Genomic DNA, 18998 nt, shown 5'->3' on the forward strand with positions numbered 1-18998 from the left:
TGTATTTGAATGGGATGTGGGTCATTTCTTTCTTAGAGGGGCTAATTTTTCAGATGCAAAATATCCATTCCATGCTTCTCATCCATAAACAAGTAATATTTCTTAGTCATCAATATGACCAAAAAATGCCTCCACTAAATTCCATGCCTTGTAACAGGGAATGGTATTGACTGAATGAGAATCATTGGCCTAGAGCATTGTGGCCAGAGGAGATACTTGCTCCAGAGAGATAGTCAGAGAAGAATAATCCTCCCACCAGGCCCGAAGGCATGAAAGAACTTCAAAAACAAATAACTCCCAGTTGAGTGAGCTACAGGGTAAAGGGCTTTTTCCAGGAGCCAGCTAGGTTTCATTCTGCAGCTGAGGAGAACAAAATGTTAATCAGCAGGAATTCCAGAGGACACAAAGGAATGGAAGGGAGAGGAGGGACTCTGGGTTGGATCAGATTAGGGAACATACAGAGCAATATGGAAATAAGAGTTTGTACAGTAATGAGTGAGACCTGGGGAGGTTTGGTCTGCTGTCAGTGACTGAAATAAACATGGAAATGAGACCTGGAATTCCTAGAAGTCCCTTTAAAATGGAAAAAAAGATAAAAATGCCATTATACACAAAGTAAATGCACCTTTATATATCTATCATCCAGCTACAATAGTAGTCAACTCATAGCCACTCTTTTTTCCTGTAACTTTGAGTAATTCTGTGTTTTGCAAAGTGACCCAGGACACTCACAGATAATCTGAAACCAAAGTTTCACAGACAAGTACTCACTGATAACTTTCTGTTCTGTTCCTTCTCTTTTTCTTCATAAAAACTTTGGGTTGCAAAGCACTAAATGGATTTTGTGAATGATAAATAGGTTACACCTGGTCCTTAGAAAATGGAGTTTTGGGTTTGTAGTTAGACTGCTTGGGTTGGAGTTCTGACAGTGTCCCTCAACAACTTCGTGTCCTTAAGCCTGTTACTTAATTCTAATCCTCACGTTCCTCTTATATAAAGTAGTACACACCTCCTAAGGTTTTTGTGAAAATTACCTGTATTTGAAATACTAGATGTTAATGCTTAACCATGCTCTACCCACCTAGAAAATATTCAGTTACTAGCAGATGCTGTTACTACTTTAAGTGACCAACCTGGGATTTGAATCTAGGTCTCTCTGATTCTAAAATTTTAGTTCTTGTCTTGTAATTTTTAATCTAACATATAATTTATAGACAATTATAACATTTAAAAAAGAAAATCTAGAGATAATGTTTATTTTTCTTTGTTAGTCATAGTTTTTTCCACTCTACATCAAATTGCAGACATTTCCCATTTTTTGAAAACAGTTTTCAAGTAATATTCCATCGTTTCATTCTCTAGAGGCAGAAATGTTATGCTACATAGGAAAGATACTTATGAAGTTCTAGTTATTTAGTCAATGTGCAGTTAAATTTTATTGCTATTTAAAAAAAAACTTTATTATGGGAATTTCAGTCACATACAGAAGTAAGGAGGATTGTGTAACGAAGTCACCTCTGTCCTATGTCCACATCCTTCAGCTTCAGCAGGGATCAGCTCCTGACCAGTTGCGTCTTACCTATACCACCACACACTACCGATTCTATCTCTGTTATTTTCAAGCAAATCTCAAATGACGTATTTTATTCTTAAATATTTCAGTATATATCTCTAAAGGATAAAGAATCTTTTTCAAACAAAGGAACAATATCACAGTCAAACCTGAAAAAGTTACCTTAATCTCATGAAACTCCTTAGACTTAATTTCAGGTTTTATCATATATTCATTGTTCAAACGGTCTCCTAAATGATAATTTAAAAAATAATTTCCTTGGATAAGGATGCCAGTGAGATCAGTATATTGGTATCTGTTCATATATCCTTTGAGTTTCAAATGTGTAGGTCTCTTCTCCTTTACACTCTCTCTCCCCTTCTTACAATTTATTAGTTGTAGAACTGGCCATTTGTATTTTATAGTTATAGCAGGGATCAGCAGAGGCTTGTTTCTGTATAATGAAGAGCTAAAAATGGTTTTTACATTTTTGAAGTATTGTTTAAAAAAAAAGCAACAGACCTTACGTAGCCCCAGATGACAATATTTGCTCCTTAGTCCTTTACAGTTTTCCAGCGCCTGCTTAGAGTTCCCACAGTCTGGTTTTTCATGATTGTATCTCTATCGTGTTGGCTAATGTTTTTCTGCCCTCTCTGTTTCCTATCATTGGCAGTTGGATCTAGACTCTTAATCAGGTTTAGGTTCAGTCTTGTTTTTAGGCTCATTATATTTGTTCAGTACCTCCATGATATTTATTTTTTTGTAAATCATTTATTAAAGTATCTTTTACATATAATAACGTGCTACTGTTTTAAGAGTGTGATTTGATGAATTTTGACAAATGTACACAACTGGGTAAACCACCATGAGAATCCGGATATAGAACATTTCATCACTCCTGCTCCCTTTCTGGTCAGGCCCCTCCCCTCAGGTACAGCTCCTGACAACCACTGATCTGCTCTCCGTCACTGATCTTGCTTTCTCTAGAATTTTATATAAATGGAATCATACACTATATAGTCTTCATTTCCTGGTGTCCTCCACTTAGCATAATGTTTCTGAGATTCATTCATTTTGTGACTGAGTAGTATTCCTCTACATGGCTGCACTACTCTTTGGTTATCTGTTCACCAGTTGATGTACATTTGGACTTACTTCAAGTTTTGGGCTATTATGAAAACTGATTTTTTTGCAAGTTTTTATAGAAGTTTTAAGTGAATATGTTTTTATTTCTCTTGGTAAATAACTGGGAGTAGAATTGCTGGGTCATATGGTAAGTGTATATTTAAATTTATAAGAACTGCCAAACTTTCCCCCATGTGACCATACCACTGTTAGTTCCTATTTGCAATATACGAGATGCTCAGTTGTTTCAAATCCTCATTAACCCTTTAATTTTAGTCAGTCTTTAATTTTATTATTCAAGTAGGTGTGTAGCCTGTTGTTTTCACTTGCATTCCCCTCATAACTAATGATACGAGCCATTTTTCATGTGTTTATTTGCCATCCCTGTAGTTTCTTTGGTGGAGTGTCTTCCAATTTTTGCTTATTTTTAATGATGCACTGAAATTTATCTGGGTATGTGAATAAATCCAGTGTCATATATTTTTTTAAATATAGCTACTCAGTTATCCCCAAACTACATATTTAAAAAAAGACCATCCTTCCCCCTTTCCCCTGGTTTCCACTTGTACTGTAAACACAATTTGTCTGTGTATTTGGATCTATTTCTGAACTTTCTGTTGTGTTCCTATGAAGTACAGCTTTTTAAAGTCCTAACTAATAGTACCTAAAAAAAAAAACAACACCCACCCAGTTTCTTTTTTATTTGGTTACTTTTCAGATCTGTAGCAAAAATCTGAATAATTTTTATAGCATGTAAAAATAGCTTCTTTTTTTTTTTCAATATTGGCATGTTGTTATTAGCAATGAAAATAATACATTTTCTTTTTGTTCTGAGGTTTTATTTGCTAAAATATTAGAACTCTAAAATCCATCTTTGGGAAAAGCGAAGAGCTTGATGAGAATTAGTGATGCTTATTATTTCATAAAATCTCCATTTTTGGTTTCAATTTCAAATAATTGTTAACCCAGTTCTCATGCAACTTCCTGTCTAATCCATGTAAAAGGAGAGAATAACTTACATGTTTACATTTATCTATAAATGAGATCTGAGAAAGACAGGAGATTCAGTTTCACATTGTTGATGTAAGTATAATATAAAATCAGTAACTATTTTCTTCTCATATTTTTCTTTTGCAGATAAAAAGCTTATAATTCAGAAAGAATCTCTTAAAAAATGCTTAGAGGGTTTTTTTGGTTCTCTTTTGCTAGTACTTATGTAAATAGCAGCTCTCTCTCCCTTAAGGATACCAGCCAACTCTGTGCTCAGAGAATTATTAATCTTTGCAAGAAATAGAAATAGAGAATGTCTTTACCCACCTTTGTCCATTAACTCAGTTCGTTTTTGCTTTCTTTCTTTTCTTACTTCTTACCATTTTGACTAAATAGTTCCTCCACGTGTATTTATCCCAGTTAAGTAAGAAAGCTTAAAGAATTTGTAAGATGCTTGTTGCTAAAAGAACCGTACTGGTTTCTAGAAGAACTTTGGAGGGAAATTGTGATTCATCCTGTAGTCCCTATTCCAAAAGCTTACTGGGAAGTAAGATGTACACACTCTCCACAGAGATAGTATGTGTGAAGAAGTATGTGTGAATTATGTGTGATAAATAGGTTCTCGGGTCAGTGGGTAAGAGTGTTGTGAAGGAAAGAGCATTCAGAATTTTGACTTGGGGTGCCACAGTCCATCTCCTGACTTGTCTCGTCTTGGTAACTCATTCATTCATTTAGCAAACATTCACCGGTTTATTTTCTTCGTCTTTCTTTTAATGCGCTGGCAAGGGAGTCTGTACTACTCTCTGACTTAAGAATTTTGGTTTCATGCTATTGACATTTGACCCTATGGTCAGGGGGTTTTGCAGTCTAGGTGCTAGACAATGATTGCTTGCACGGAGTAGAAGACTGGATGAGACCGCTCTTTATTCTTTCCAGATCTCATACTCTTGTTGACCTCTTGTCTCAGTACTATGTATTGAAGAATTTCTTTACTTCTTTCTCTTTTCCAAGATCTTTATCATACAGTTTTCAGTACTGTGGTTTTATACGCTTTAATGTTAACTAGAGTGAGTGTTCTGTCATAACTCTTTCCTTAAAAAGCAGTTTTTCTGCAGGTATTTACTCATCCAGATGATCCACCTTTCCTTTCCAAGTAAATTCAACTTATGAATTGATTTATAGGCTATTGATACCTTAACAATATTCATTTTTCCCTTAATTTAAGAATAGGTTTTAATTTATATCCCTCAGTAAAGTTTTTTTTTTTTTTTTTGGTATCTGTATATTTTTATTGAAGTTCTGTAAAGTTTTATAGTTTTTTAGTTTTTCTTATGGTTACTACTAAAATTATATAAGCTACCTAGCTATTGATGTTACTTTGAGAAGTTACTAATTTTTGTATACTTAATGAAAAACCATCTTAAAGAACTCTAATAATTCTGAAATATTTTTAGGTTGACAAAACTGTATCATTTGAAATGATGAGAAGTTTGCCTTTCTTATGCTGAAATCTCTTACTCTTCTTCCCTAGTTTTATTAGGTAGCACTTTCAGCATGATACTAACACCTGTGTTGATAGTGGTCATCAGTTATCTCAATTTTGGCTTTGTTTTTGAATTTTGTTGATATTTTGCATAAAACATGATACTCTCTATTGGTTTGAGAAAGTCTTTTTAAAAGTCTTAAGAGAGATTCTTTTTCTAATCAGGACTAATTTCTTAAACTTTGCTGCCCTTTACTAGATTTCGATTGGTTCTGTTTTCCTCCTAGGTTATATAATTCTTCATAGGATCAAATTGCCTACTGTGTTCTTTAAGTAGTCTCTCCACTTTTGGTCCCTGTCCCTGTTAATCAGAACTCTGAATTGCTATATACAGACTCTTTCCCTCAAATCAGTTTTGATCATGTTTTACTTCTATTCCAGAGAATTATAACACTATAACATCTTTCCATGTTATGTAGTGAAAAGTCCAGACTTCTCAGGCCATTTATTATTTATGTTCCTTTGTGATCAGAGTATATACCTTTCCAGTCCTCACTTCTGTCAAGAACTGTGAAGGTTCTAAGATCTTACCCTGCTTGAAAGTTAATGCATTGGCCTGCTATAGTTTCATGGATCCTGGCAGAAGACACTTGTCTCTGGGTCAGAGTCAAGAACAGTTTGTTACTCACAGAAATAGCAGGAGCCACAGTACTATCATTTTTCTTGTACCAGTTACCTAACCCCATTTCCCCCAGGGTGAGGAGATGAGGGCCAGGTGACACCTCTACACAGTTAGTGCATTACAGGAGAGGACCCTGGACATTCTCTGGAATCTCAGCCTACTTGTTTCATTAATTCACTCCTTCCATTCTGTCCCCCGACTTTCTCTCCACATCATCCTAACTTAAGACTCAAATAGATGCTTTCTTCCATCCCTGCAACCATGGACCTTGTGTCTCTGAATGTTCTGCTTATCTGCTATGTTCTCCTATTACACATGCCCCAGTGACCTTTCTTGGTTATCACAGCGGCCTCAGTCTTTCTTTTCTCTTTGCACAAGTTGTAAATCCTCTTGTTTTTTCTGCCATTCTGTGCTGTCAGTGTCTTAGTGTTTACAGAGCGCCTGCAGAGATACTACTGATTTTTTGTCTCTTATAGGATAGTGTATTGGTTAAGAATGTGTTTAGTTGCAAGGAACAGATGACCCATTTCACAATGGATGTAATGGATAGAGTTTTGTTTCTGTTTATGGGTTTTTTTTTTTCACGTAAAAAGTTTGGAGATAGATTACACATGTATTGATTCAGCTTTTTAAACAGCACCCTTTCCTGTAAGCTTTTCCATATGCTCTTCTTATCATCAGAAATACCTTTTTTTCTATATATGCATTTCGAAATTAAACCCATCCTTTAAATTATAAGCTGTCCTACAGTCTTTGTAGACGACTTACTCCCCAGGTGAAAATACTCATAAAGGTACTACTAAGCTAGAAAATGGCCTGTCTCAGTAAGTTATCCTCACACATGTCCATTTACTTGGTTTACCATGGATAGCCCATTTACTTGATTAAGTAATAAAAAATTAGAGTGAACCCTGCCTTTAAGCAAACCCTGTCACTGGTAGTTAGAGCCTAGAGAAAAGATACGTTGGCAGGGGTGTGAATGTGGAGGTTTGGATTTTAAGCAGATAATTTAGTTTACAGGAGTTAAATGAACCTGTTGTTGAAAGAGACACCTTTATTGTGTAAATTAGTTTCTGAATGCACAAATACTTTGTAATGCTATCAAATGTTTCTTCATATACTGTCAAAACATTTTATTAATATTATATGGAAATAAAATGGAAACTCTTCTTTCATTCAGTGCTTAGATGAATATGAAGATGACGAAGCTGGGCAGAAAGAGCGGAAACGAGAAGATGCAATTACACAACAGAACACGATGCAGAATGAGGCTGCAAGCTTATTAGATCCAGGCAGTTCCTATCTGCTGCAAGTGAGTGTTTAAAAATTCTGAAATGTCACTAGCTGTTTTAATGATCATTTTTAAGTTACTGTTAATAATTTTTTCCAGTTTCATTTTGGTTGCATCAACTCCATTTAAGTATTTTCACGGATTTAACCACTGACTTTCCTTATATGCAAATACTTTTTTAATGTAAGCAGTACTTGGTCCTTAGTTCCTGATCAGTATTTGCTGACTGACTGATTAAGCAGGTTTAAACAGTATCAACTGTAAAATAACCAGGAAAAATAATTACCTTTTTGCTCTTAAGAAGTCAGAATTAGTGAGTTTAAGTGAGTGGACAGTTCTGCTCTAGGCTTATATTTGCACTAGAATTATGTAGCAAATAAAGAGTTGAATAACAAGATCCTACAAATTCAGATATTTAAGCATAATAATAAAACACAATATATAGTATTGTGAATCGACAGAAACATCAGTGTTTCTTTGTAATTAAAAAATACTTTTAAAAATAAAATTTAAGTCAGTTTTGAATTAGCTGTTATCTTGGGTTCTTGTGGCACTGAAAATTGAAAGTTGTCGGTATTGGTATGCCTCAGTTTGAAGCAAGTCCCTCTACAAAATCATTCCATATAAATTGTCATTTGGGAATGATCTCGATATAATCTAATCTTTAATTTGATGACATTTTGAGATCTTCAGCTACTGTGTTGTCTTTTCAGAGGTACAGCTTTGACTTTTTAAATGCATTTTATTATGCCACTTTAAAGAGTTTCTGAGCAGTACGAACATCTTCGCATTTTATTGATAAAAAAATGACATATAAACTTGTCTATTAATTTGCAAATTTATGATAAAAGACATTTCGCAGTGAGAGGCAAAATGCTCTGAAGTGGTTTGGATGCGAGTGCAAGGCTTCTTTCTCCTCTGCTCTTTGAGGCAGATGTATTGACATAAAGAATCGTAGAGTGACGCGGGTTTATCTGCTCCCTTGTAGTCGAGTTGCTACTGCTAGGAGGAGGAGTAGCCTATTATAATGTGATGTAGGCTCACCAGCAGTGCTTCTTAGCACCTCTGTGACTGTTCAGAGTCTAAAATATCTTTGTATCCTTTGTCTAGCAAAGTTGAAATTGAATATGCCTATTCCACGTGAAGAAATAGGCTTAATTTATTGGGATAGAGGCAATATAGCGTTTTGATTAAGAATCGAGTCTTGTTTTCAGTTCTTGTTCATGTCACTTAATTCTGGCATACTCAAAACATCAGGCAGCAGCTTTTAGAAGGAGGGCTGATTTCCTTCTGTTGAATGAAATCCTTACCCAGGCAAAGCTGGGGAGCCTAGTGTTTAGCTTAGTCCCAGGTACATACCAGGATATGGAGCAGTCTCAGCTGATCTGAGCTCTCGGGAGCTTTCTGCCTCATCTGGTTTATCTTCTTTCCTGTAGCTTTTCTGACCTCTTCCTAGGTCCACCCTTCATTGCTCTCATTTTTGTTCATTTGTTTGTTTCATTAGCAATTAGGATGTGACTCAGTGGTGCTCTTGGTTCTAAGTTTCTGTTTTGCCAGGCTGTGTGCTTAGGATGAAAGTGAGGCGAAGACTCTCCCATGGGTCCCAAGTTGCCACACTGAAGTTGGAATGGGAACAGGAACTCTGTGTCTACGTAGATGACTTCTCTTTGAGTTACTATCTAAACTCATATATTGTTACTCATATAGGATTGATTTTATTTACAACTCCAACTTAAAAAAACAACAAAAAGGGAGAAAATAAAGGCATCATTGGTTGTTTTAAGGCTTTTTTGAATAGGACAGAAAGAAAGACTTCCTTAGTATTATCTATGTGAATTTGAGCCATTCAATGAAACAGATTTTTAAAAATGAAGAATGAAATGGGAATAGGAATTTGACACAACAGTATGCTTTGTGAAAGGTTAGAGTAATTTATGATTCTGTTTGACATTTTTCAGGTAATATGCAGTAGTAGTAATAAGAAATGAGCCTTTAAAATTCTCATGTTTTTAACTTTAATTTTACACATTATTGGCCATGTTTTCCCTAGATAATCATGCCAGTTTTTAAAGTCATACATTAATTATCTGATTAAATAATACATAATCAATGGAAATTTTTAAAAATAATATAAATGTAAAAGAAAGAGGAAATTACCTAGTTTGCTCTCTTTCTTTACTCTTGTATTTTTGTGAACTACTTATTAAATTTTAAACTTTAGACTTAGTTAATTTAAAAAGAAGCATACTATCACATGGTAAAAATGTAGAAAGCATAGAAAGGTATGTGGTAAAAAGTCTCCCTCAGCTACCTAATTACCTTCTTTGGAGGCAGCTAGTGCTTTTCTTGTCTGTCCTTCCAAAGATAGTCCATAAACAAACATATCTGTATGTATATCTGTATGTATGTGTGTGTATATGTTCCTGATTTTAAGCACTGTTTTGCATCTTGCTCTTTTCATTTAATATTGTGGAGAGACTTCCACAATAGTACATAAAGCGCTTCTCTATTATTTTTTGTAAATGCAAAATATTCTGTTTTATAGATGTATCATTTTTCTAACTCATTTCTGTTGGTGGCCATTTGGGTTATATATATATTTTTTCTATTACAAACAGTATGTTGGTGAAAAAACTTCCAACATATGTTATTTTGCATATGTGTGTGTAAATAAGTAGGATAAAACCCTACCACTAGAATTTCTGGGTGAAAAGGAATGTGCATCTGTAATTTTGATCACATTGCCAAAATTATCTTTGTAGGTGTTACAGCATGAATATTTTTTTCATGTTATTCAAAGCACTTTGTGTATTATATTCAGTGGTATAGAATTTGCTTTTTTAATGTGTTTGATAGTTGCCACAGATTTCTCATTAATAGGAGTTTTCAGTGGTTAACGTTTTTTACTGTTAAGAATAATACTGGAATTAACATCTGTATAGATTAAACTTCTACCAGAAATAAACTTACTTGGCCAAAAGCCATAAACTATTTTAAAGATTTAAAAAATTTGTAATACATATTGCCTAAATTACTTACGAAAAAAGTTTATCAGTTTATATAATCAATGGCATTTTGTGAAAGGGCAGTTACAAATTTTATGTTTCTCCTTTCTTTTATTTGATTATTTATTGATGTGCCTTTTAACACCATCTCAAGTGTGCTAAAAAGTTGCAAGTATTGTGCACAGAGAACTTTTTCCCCTTAAATTGTGTAAGAATAAGATGCTAACCTGATACCCTCTTATCCTCAAACTTCACTGTGTGTTTTCTACAACCAAGGTCTTCTACATAACCACCATACAACTTTAAAAAATAGGAAATTACAGTTGACATATTCTTGTACCATCTAATATAGTCAGACCTTAACAAGTTTCTTCTGTTGTCCCGATCATGTCCTAAGTTATGGCAAAAGGTTCCAATTCAGAATCACACTGTATTTAGTTGCTGTCATATAGCTTTAGTTTCTTCAGTCAGAAAAAGTTCCACAGTCTTTCCTTAACTTTCTTAATCTTAACATTTCTTAAGATTATAGGTCATTTATTTTGTGATATGGCCTTCCATTTAGGTTATCTAATACTTAATTATAATTAGATTCAGGTTTTACGTCTTTGTCAGAAATATCACAGGATTGGTGCTCTGTTTTTCTCACTGTGTATCCTATCAGGTGATCAATGATCTTAATTTGTTTCATTGCTGATGATGATCATTTTGGTCATGTGATTAAGGTGATGTCCGCCAGTCTTCTCTGCCCCTTCTTAATAAATATTTTGTGCACGAGTGCTTTGAACCATGTAGATATCTTAATCCCCATTGGACTTTCTGTTTATCTCTATCCATTTATCATGTGTTTATATCTGTATATCTATGTTGACTCACTATTACCTATTTTATCTGATGGGTTATACCTTGTTAGCATCTGTATTAGTTTGCTCTTGCTACTATAACAAATTACCACAAATGTGGTGTCTTTGAACAACACAAATACACTGTTCTGTATTTCTGTAAGTTTAAAGTCCCACATGAGTCTCAATGGGCTAAAATCAAGGACTGAAATCAAAGGCTAACATCAGGGCTGCATTCCATTTTGGAGGCTTTAGGGAAGAATTAGTTTCCTTGCCTTTCCCAGCTTCTAGCTGCTCCCTGTAGTCCTTGTCCCTCTTCCTTCTTCAGAGTCAGCAGCGGTGGGTTGAGTGCTTCTCACATGGTGTCATTGTGACCTTTCTTCTTTGCCATTATCTCCTTCTGCCCGTCTTCTGTCCTTCTCTTCCACTCTCAGTGACCTTTGTGATTACAGTGGGCTTATCAGATAACGCAGTATAATCTCTCTATTTAGGGTCATTGATTAGCAGCCTTAGTTTTTCTTTGCTGTGTAACCTAATATGTTTGAAGGTTATAGAGATCAAAATGTGAACATCTTTAAGGGTCATTAATCTGCCTACGATACCATCATTATTTACTTTAATATTCATATTATCCCGGATGTGGCCTGTGGGGGCCCCTTCAACCTTTTGTGTCCTTTACTGCGCCTCCATCATTCTTGGAATACTTGTTTTCTGGCATAATGAAATATTACAGCCTCATCTTTAGCTTTCTTACTCCAGTCTTAGAAGCAGCTATTTCTCTCTAAGGAGCCCTGATTCCTTTTACCAGAAAATGATACTTTGAAGCCAAGATCTGGGCTGTAGGTATCTTCATGTTATTGAGATGTTACCATTCCTAGTCCCTCTCTATGTACAGATCTACAAAATGTATGTATATACAGATATACATATGTCTGCTGCTTGCCTACCTAGCTAGCTACATCTGTCTATCTATGTAGATATTGAAACTAATTTATACTGATATGGCCAATTCTAATCTCATAGCATAAGACTTAATCTAGTATTTGTAACCCCCTTTTGTGACATCGAGGAACCTATTTCCTGTTATTCTTAGTATGTTTTCCTATTTGTTTAGTTCCCTTGTGCATAACCTATCTCCCATTGCCACTCCATCCCCACACTTAAGTCCTCCTCACCACAAGTGGGTTCTGACATCACACATTGGCTCTACCTTGGGCATGAACACTCTCCTCACTTTGTTCAGGCCTGGGCATCCCACGTAAGGCTACAGGACACCCTTCTTACCCTGCCTGGATTGTGGCTCCCCACACCAGATCACCCCACACTGGATCACCCCCTCTGTGGTTCCCCTCCTTACCCTGCTTAGCTTCTGCCATCCTGTGACAGGCTGCACTTCCCTAGGTTCTTTTCTTTATTCCTGCTCCTACTGAGACGTCCTGCTGGGTTACTTCTCCATGGGGACCCCTCGTCAACCTGACTGGGTTTTGGCCTCCAGGCCTGGCTGCTAGTCTCTGTGGATACTGTCTTCATCATATTTGAGCTCTGGCATGTCAGCCCTGGTCATCCCCTCCAGAGATGCTCTCCACACCCTGCGAGGACTGTGAATTCCCCATGCCAGCCTGCCTCTTTGAAGGAACACCTTCTTTACCCTTCTTGGGCTCTAAATTCCCATTCTGGGCTGCCCTCCTGAAAAGATGACCATCACACCCTACTTGGGACTCTCAGCGTCCCTTGCCTCAGACCTGATACCTGACTTCCCTTTCCTGCTTTGAGACCCCCCTTCATTCTGCTTAGGCTCTGATTTCTCAGGCCAGGCCAGATCCTCCTACTTACTATATGGACGCTCTCTTCAGTTTGCTTGGACTCTTCTCTCTACCAGGCAGCTCTTTATCGAGTAGCATTTCTGTATCCTGATACCCTGGTTTGGGCCACTGTGTTCCTTCGCAGCTTGGTCTGCCCCACGTAACGGCTTTAGGACTAAATCGATTTAGTTCAGGAAAGGAGGGGGAATGATGAGAGTTTCCGTTTTGTGTTTTTTTTAATTGAAGTATAGTTGCTTTACAATATTAGATATGTTACAGGTATACAATTTAGTGATTCACAATTTTTAAAGGTTATACTCCATTTATAGTTACTAAAAATATTGACTATAGTTTCTGCTTTTTTAATCTTTGTTAATTTGATGTTCTTACTTCCATTTTAAAATTATTTTGTCAATTATACATTGCAGTTAGTTTGTTCTGCATTCATCTTAACCAATGTACCTTACTATATTCTGTACACCAGTATAGGTATTTTAAGTTAGTGCTGAGGGGTTACTGTTGAGGGCCAGTGAACACGTTATGCCATTGTTTTACTGAAGGCTTTAGCTTTGTTGATAATTAGTTTATTTCAATAACTTCAGTATTATTTTACTATATTCTCCTGGGCATGTATTGGTCTGATCTTATTTCACATCTGCTTTTGTATTTGTTTATACTTCACAAGTTGTGATCTGCCATTGCACCTGTAAAGACAATGTTCATGGGATTTCCTTTTTGACCATTCTAAGCTTAAATGAAGCAGATTGTTTTATTTAAACTTACACCAGACAGTCTGTGCTTTGCCAACATTTTCTAAGCTCTACATAGGTCTTTCCCCCTCCCTTTAGTAATGTAAACCATCCTACTGCAAGGAAGATTATTTCAGGAAAGTACATTTTAAATCAGTTGTATAATAGACTTTAGAGTTATTGGAAGGTCTAATTACATAGTCTTTGAAACTTTTAAGACCAGTAGAGTCTTATTAGCATTTGTATTTTTTATAAGCAGTTTCAGTGATACTGGTATTTCTCCTCCACCCCACTAACATTTAGAATGGAATTGTCAACTTTAATAGTTACAGTAACTATTAAGTTTTCACTCTTTACTTGGAAATCTTTGAGGCCACAGAGATATAAAGGCTTCTAGTTAATGAATCAAAGGTGTATGTTTGTACAGACTTTTGTATTAATAGATATAGAAACAGCAAGTATTTTCTTTCTTTAAATTATAAGAGACTGTTCACTGCACTATAGGGTTGATTTTGTATTTTCTATCTAACATTTCTTTTTCCTCTTTTTGGCAGGGCATACAGATCACTTTAAATTCCATCTGTAAATGTCAGTTTTGAATAGACATGAGGAACAGGCTACCATCCCTCACAATCTCTGCCAATACTAATATAGTTTATCTGATTTAGGGAACGTTCCAATGTTAAGCAATGGAGTTTGTTTGATTACTGGAATCACTGTAAAAGAACATTTAGCTACAAAATGTATAATCTAATAAAAGCTATATTCAAATCTGACAAATAAATAAGCTTAAGTGTTGTCTATCTGCTTTAGAATCTTAACTGTTGAATATTCTATAGAAATAGGCTTACATTCTAATTGTTTACATATCGTGGACATGCACATGGAGTGATTTGATCAAATATGCCCGAGTTGTAATTTTATCAGTTGCACGAAACTAGCTGTATAGAAAATGTGTAAAATTTGAGATATATTTCAAGTGACTAGTTTTTTTTTTTTAAGCTGTAAAAAATGAAGAAAATTGATATTACACAACTTCCTATTAGTATGCTTTAGTGGAAAGTTGTTTGTACTGACTTTAAGTCATTTCTAGTTGGGTCAAAGTATTTAAAAGTAGTATGCTACCAATATAGTGTAGTGTTGCTGAAAACATCCTCCATTTCACATTTTTGTGTTTATTAAAATTCTGCTGTCATGATATTAAGTTTTACCACGTTAGGCGAAAATGCCTCAGAAATGTTATTTATTGCCCGGTTGTTCATACCAAGACAATTGATATATCAGTTATGCACAAGTCAGTAAATGCAACAAAGGCAATTCTTATTTAAACAATTCTGCTTATTCCATTTCAGCAAGAGGTGGTCTGGATAATTCAAGCTGATGTCATGTTTTGAAATATTTCACTTATAATTAAAATGAGAGAGGTGTTGTTTTGGAACTTAAGGCATTATTATCATTTTTTCTAATGCATATTTAGATAGACATCATTTAAGGTCTATGCCATAGCTTTAGTTTATAATAGAATAAGATAAGAGAATTTTATGAAAGAATCTTGATAAAATGTTAGTTGGAATATTGTTTTGTGAAACTTTAGGGGGAAGTTCCATATGAAGTCATTATTATCTGCATTCAATAAAATGTACTTTGAGTTGGATACACATACCTTCTTATTTCTTTCTACTTTGTCTAAATAACCAGTGATTAAACATTTTAATCTAGTTACTATGGTTTCAAAAGTAGTTTACAAGATAGATTTTATGAAGTATTTTCTTTGTTGTTATTCACTTAGAGATACCGTATTTTTATAAATAGGAGATTTGTTTTACATGTTTGGTGTACAGAGTACAAAGATTAATCTGCTTCATCTTTAGAGGCTGACACTTTAATGACAGGCAGATAACAGGCAGATAAGAACTCTTTAAAATTTTCTTGCTAGGCTTTTGTTGCTGTCTCTGCTGTAAGAACAGCTGATGCCCAGGGGAGGGTTAAAATGTCTTTGAACCAACTGTCAAAGCATGGCTTCTCCAGAGGTAATCCTGCTAAAGGGTCAGGCCCACACACATGGGTACTTTTAGCACCTTGTCACCTGGTTTACTTCCTGCAACTGGTTAATTCCAAAGTGGTGCTTTTTCTATAATTGTAGATTACTAAGGAAGTTATTTCTGTAAGTTGCCAATATATATTTATTGCATACGATTTGAGCTGAGGTTTTGGAGGGGGAAAAGAGTCAAAGGTGGGGGTCCCTGCCTTCCAGAAGTTTCTATTTTACTTAAAGTTATACTTAAGTAAATGATGTAGTCTGTTATAATGGGAATTTACTGACTTGGAATAATTGTCAGATTTATTAAAATTCCACATAGAAAATTCAATAATGGTTTTTCTATACCCCAGGGTTTGTTTTTTTTAATATCTTAGCTGTCAAATTTAAAGTATTAGCCTGTTGTAAAGAGTTTTGCCAATTGTTTTATCACTTACGTCATTTAATCCCCACAACAACCCAGTAAAATAGACATAGTTGTTATTCCTATTTTAGAGGTGAAGAAACTGAGACTGAGAGAAGTTAAGTAACTTACCCATAGTCTCGCAGGTAGGGTAGCCTATCTGGTTGGAACTTCAATCTAAATCTTACTCTTAACCGTATGGTTTTTTACACTGTTTTCCCACATTGAGATGTTCTGTATTGCAGCAAGCAGTCAGTATTTGCTGTTTCAGTCTGGAATCTGGTCATCTTACAAAGGGAACTTATTCTCTGATTTTAACCAGATCAGAAATAACTCAGAGAGTCTCTCATGGAGATTTTTAATGATTAACTAGAAAAAAAAGAGTTCTCATCAGTTTTTAAGAAGACTTATTTAATTTTGACCAGTGTTATTAAGATGAAACTGCAAAAGACTGAACAGAGAAATGACTGACTGGTTAATTGTGAGGTAATAGTTTTCTCATCCCAATGCTTAATGTTAACTTTCAGCAATTGTTTTCTTTTATGGGTAGCTTAGAATCAGCATAAAAAGTACTTTCTCACATTTCATTTTTAGCTGTCTTTAAAATAAGCATTAATCATTCTATATGTATGTTGAGTTGTAGCTTTTTTAAAAATTTTAGGGCATAAAAAAGCCTGGAAGGGAGATGTGTTGTATTTTTTAATGCTTGTTGACTTCTGAAAAGGTTTAAGCTGATTGGATGATGAATGATGATCCTTTTTTTCATTTTCTGAGCTTGTAAAATACTTCCAAATTAAGGATATAATTTATAAAAAGTGATTGATTTTGTCTGAAAAATTAGACATAGAGTCTTGTTTTGTTTGACCAGCAATGTGAATTTTTAAATGTAGTGGTAGTTGTTCTAGCACTGTCAGTTGTTTTATGTAACTTGGAATTGTGTGCTTATAAACATACCCAAACTGATATGTCCTTTTTACTTTACAGGAACCATCTAGAACAGTTACAGGCAGATATAAGAGGTAAGAATCCATAAGTTAAGACTTAAAAGCATATTGTAGACATGAGTATAATGTCTTTCTGACCATGGCTTAACTGACTAAAACTGTTTAAAGCCGCTGTTTGAAAAATAAGGAACTTTACTATTGTGCTCTTAAAAATAAATTACATTGTAGGCAAGAGTGTAATGTCTGTCTGACCGTAACTTATTCTGACATACTCTGCAGTCTTTGAAAACTGCACACCATGAATTTGTATGGGTTTGATAAACTTAGCAAAAGAAAAAACTTAGAATCATTTTGTCTTGTGTATTTAAACACTGAAAGTACAAGTGTATCACCTTGTTAGTCAGCTTGGGATGCCATAACAAAATACCATGGACAGAATGGCTAAAACAGAAATTTATTTTCTCACAGTTCTAGAGGTTGTGAAGTCCAAGGTCAGGGTGCCAGCATGGTCTGGTTCTAATGAGGATTCGTCTCCTGGCATGCAGAGAGCTTCCTTCTTGCAGTGCCCTTAAATGGTGGGGAGAGAAATGGTGACTTCCCTGGTGTCTCCTTTGATAAATGCACTAATCCTAATCCCATCGTAAGGGCCCCACCCTCACGACCTTATCTGAACCTAAGTACCTCCCAAAGGCCCTGCTTCCAAGTATACCATCACATTGAGGTTAGGGCTTCAGCATATGAATTTTGGGAGTAGAGTACACAATTCATTCCAAGCTTCCTTCATTCAGGCTGCTGTAACAAAATACCACAGACAACAGAAATGTCCTTCTCACAGTTCTGGAGGCTGGAAGTCAGAGATCAGATTGCCAGCACAGTGATGTTCTGGTGAGACCCTCTTGCCAGTTGCAAAATAGCAGCCTCTCACTGTCTTCACTTGTGGAAGGGGCTGGAGAGCTGTGTGAGGTCTCTTTTACAGGAGCACTAATTCCATTCATGAGGACTTCACCTTTGTAACCCAGGCACCTCCCAAAGGTCCCACTTCTTATTACCCTCACATTGGGCATTGGGATTTCAGCATATGAATTTTAGGGGGACACATTCAGACCATAGCAAGTCCATGGTGCCACCTTTACACAATGAGTAATGCTTTTACCAGAAAATGTGTTTGAACGTGTATGCACATGTATAGGAAGAAAAATCAGAGTTAGGTATGAGAAGGTGTTTAATGGAGATGCCTGGGATATTAGCTTCCTTCCCTGTTGAAGCCATGAAAGTTTCAGAAGATGTGGTCATACTTGTGCTAATAATTATAGAATAGTGGTAAAGCTTATCAAGTGCTTATAATGTGCAAGGTGCTTTGCATAGAAACTTCATCCAATTCTCAGTTACCTTATAGGGTAAGTATAGTAGGTATAATATTTACTTTCATTTTGTAGCTGAGGGAAATGCGGTAAAGAGGTAGAATAATTTCATTGTGGTTACATAGCTAGTGAGTAGAAGAATCTAGATTTGAACTCAGGGCACCTAACTCCAGAGCCCACATGCTTGCACAAGACAGTCCACCTAGATTTATACATACTAAACCTTTGTCTTCCTCTATTTTATGGTAAAGTTTAAAATATTTGGTTAAAAGTTGTAGTTTTTATAGTTCATCTAAATAAAACACTGATTAAGAAGAGCTCTAATTTTAATACCAAGTTACTATAGAAATAAAATTCAGTGTTTAACTTTTAGAAGAGATAAGGCCAAGATAATCAACATTTGAATAAGTGGATCTGATATGTTTGTCACTGCTGCTGCTTTCATTTTCATTTATGAGTATTTTGATGTAGGTATAACGAAACCTGTGATTCTTTTAAGGTTATAACTTTTATGTTTTTACTTGGTAATTTTTACTTAACATGAATAGTTTAAACTGGAAAGAATCTTTTCTTTTGCTAGCAATCATTACCAATCAAATACCTTTCATTTGGCCTATTTCCAGGTTACATTCTCAAGCCAAAAAACTTTTTATCATCAGTTTCTGGTTTGGAGAGTAAAGACAAACTTCAGTAACTTAACAAGTTTGTTGTATCATTCATACATATTTAGTTCT

The 18998-nt window shown here is 35.3% G+C and overlaps 1 protein-coding gene across 3 annotated transcripts in view; it reads left to right on the forward strand.

Annotated features, from left to right (window-relative positions):
- PAWR (pro-apoptotic WT1 regulator) overlaps positions 1-18998 on the forward strand; it is a 95923-nt gene that overhangs the window by 54319 nt on the left and 22606 nt on the right. For all 3 annotated transcript variants that reach the window (XM_032493711.1, XM_032493712.1, XM_032493713.1), the window contains exons 3-4: positions 7013-7144; positions 16944-16978. In XM_032493711.1, coding sequence (XP_032349602.1) covers positions 7013-7144; positions 16944-16978 — 167 coding nt within the window. The remainder of the gene's footprint in view (positions 1-7012; positions 7145-16943; positions 16979-18998) is intronic.

This window comes from Camelus ferus, chromosome 12 (genome assembly GCF_009834535.1).
Source record: "Camelus ferus isolate YT-003-E chromosome 12, BCGSAC_Cfer_1.0, whole genome shotgun sequence".
Taxonomy (NCBI): domain Eukaryota; kingdom Metazoa; phylum Chordata; class Mammalia; order Artiodactyla; family Camelidae; genus Camelus; species Camelus ferus.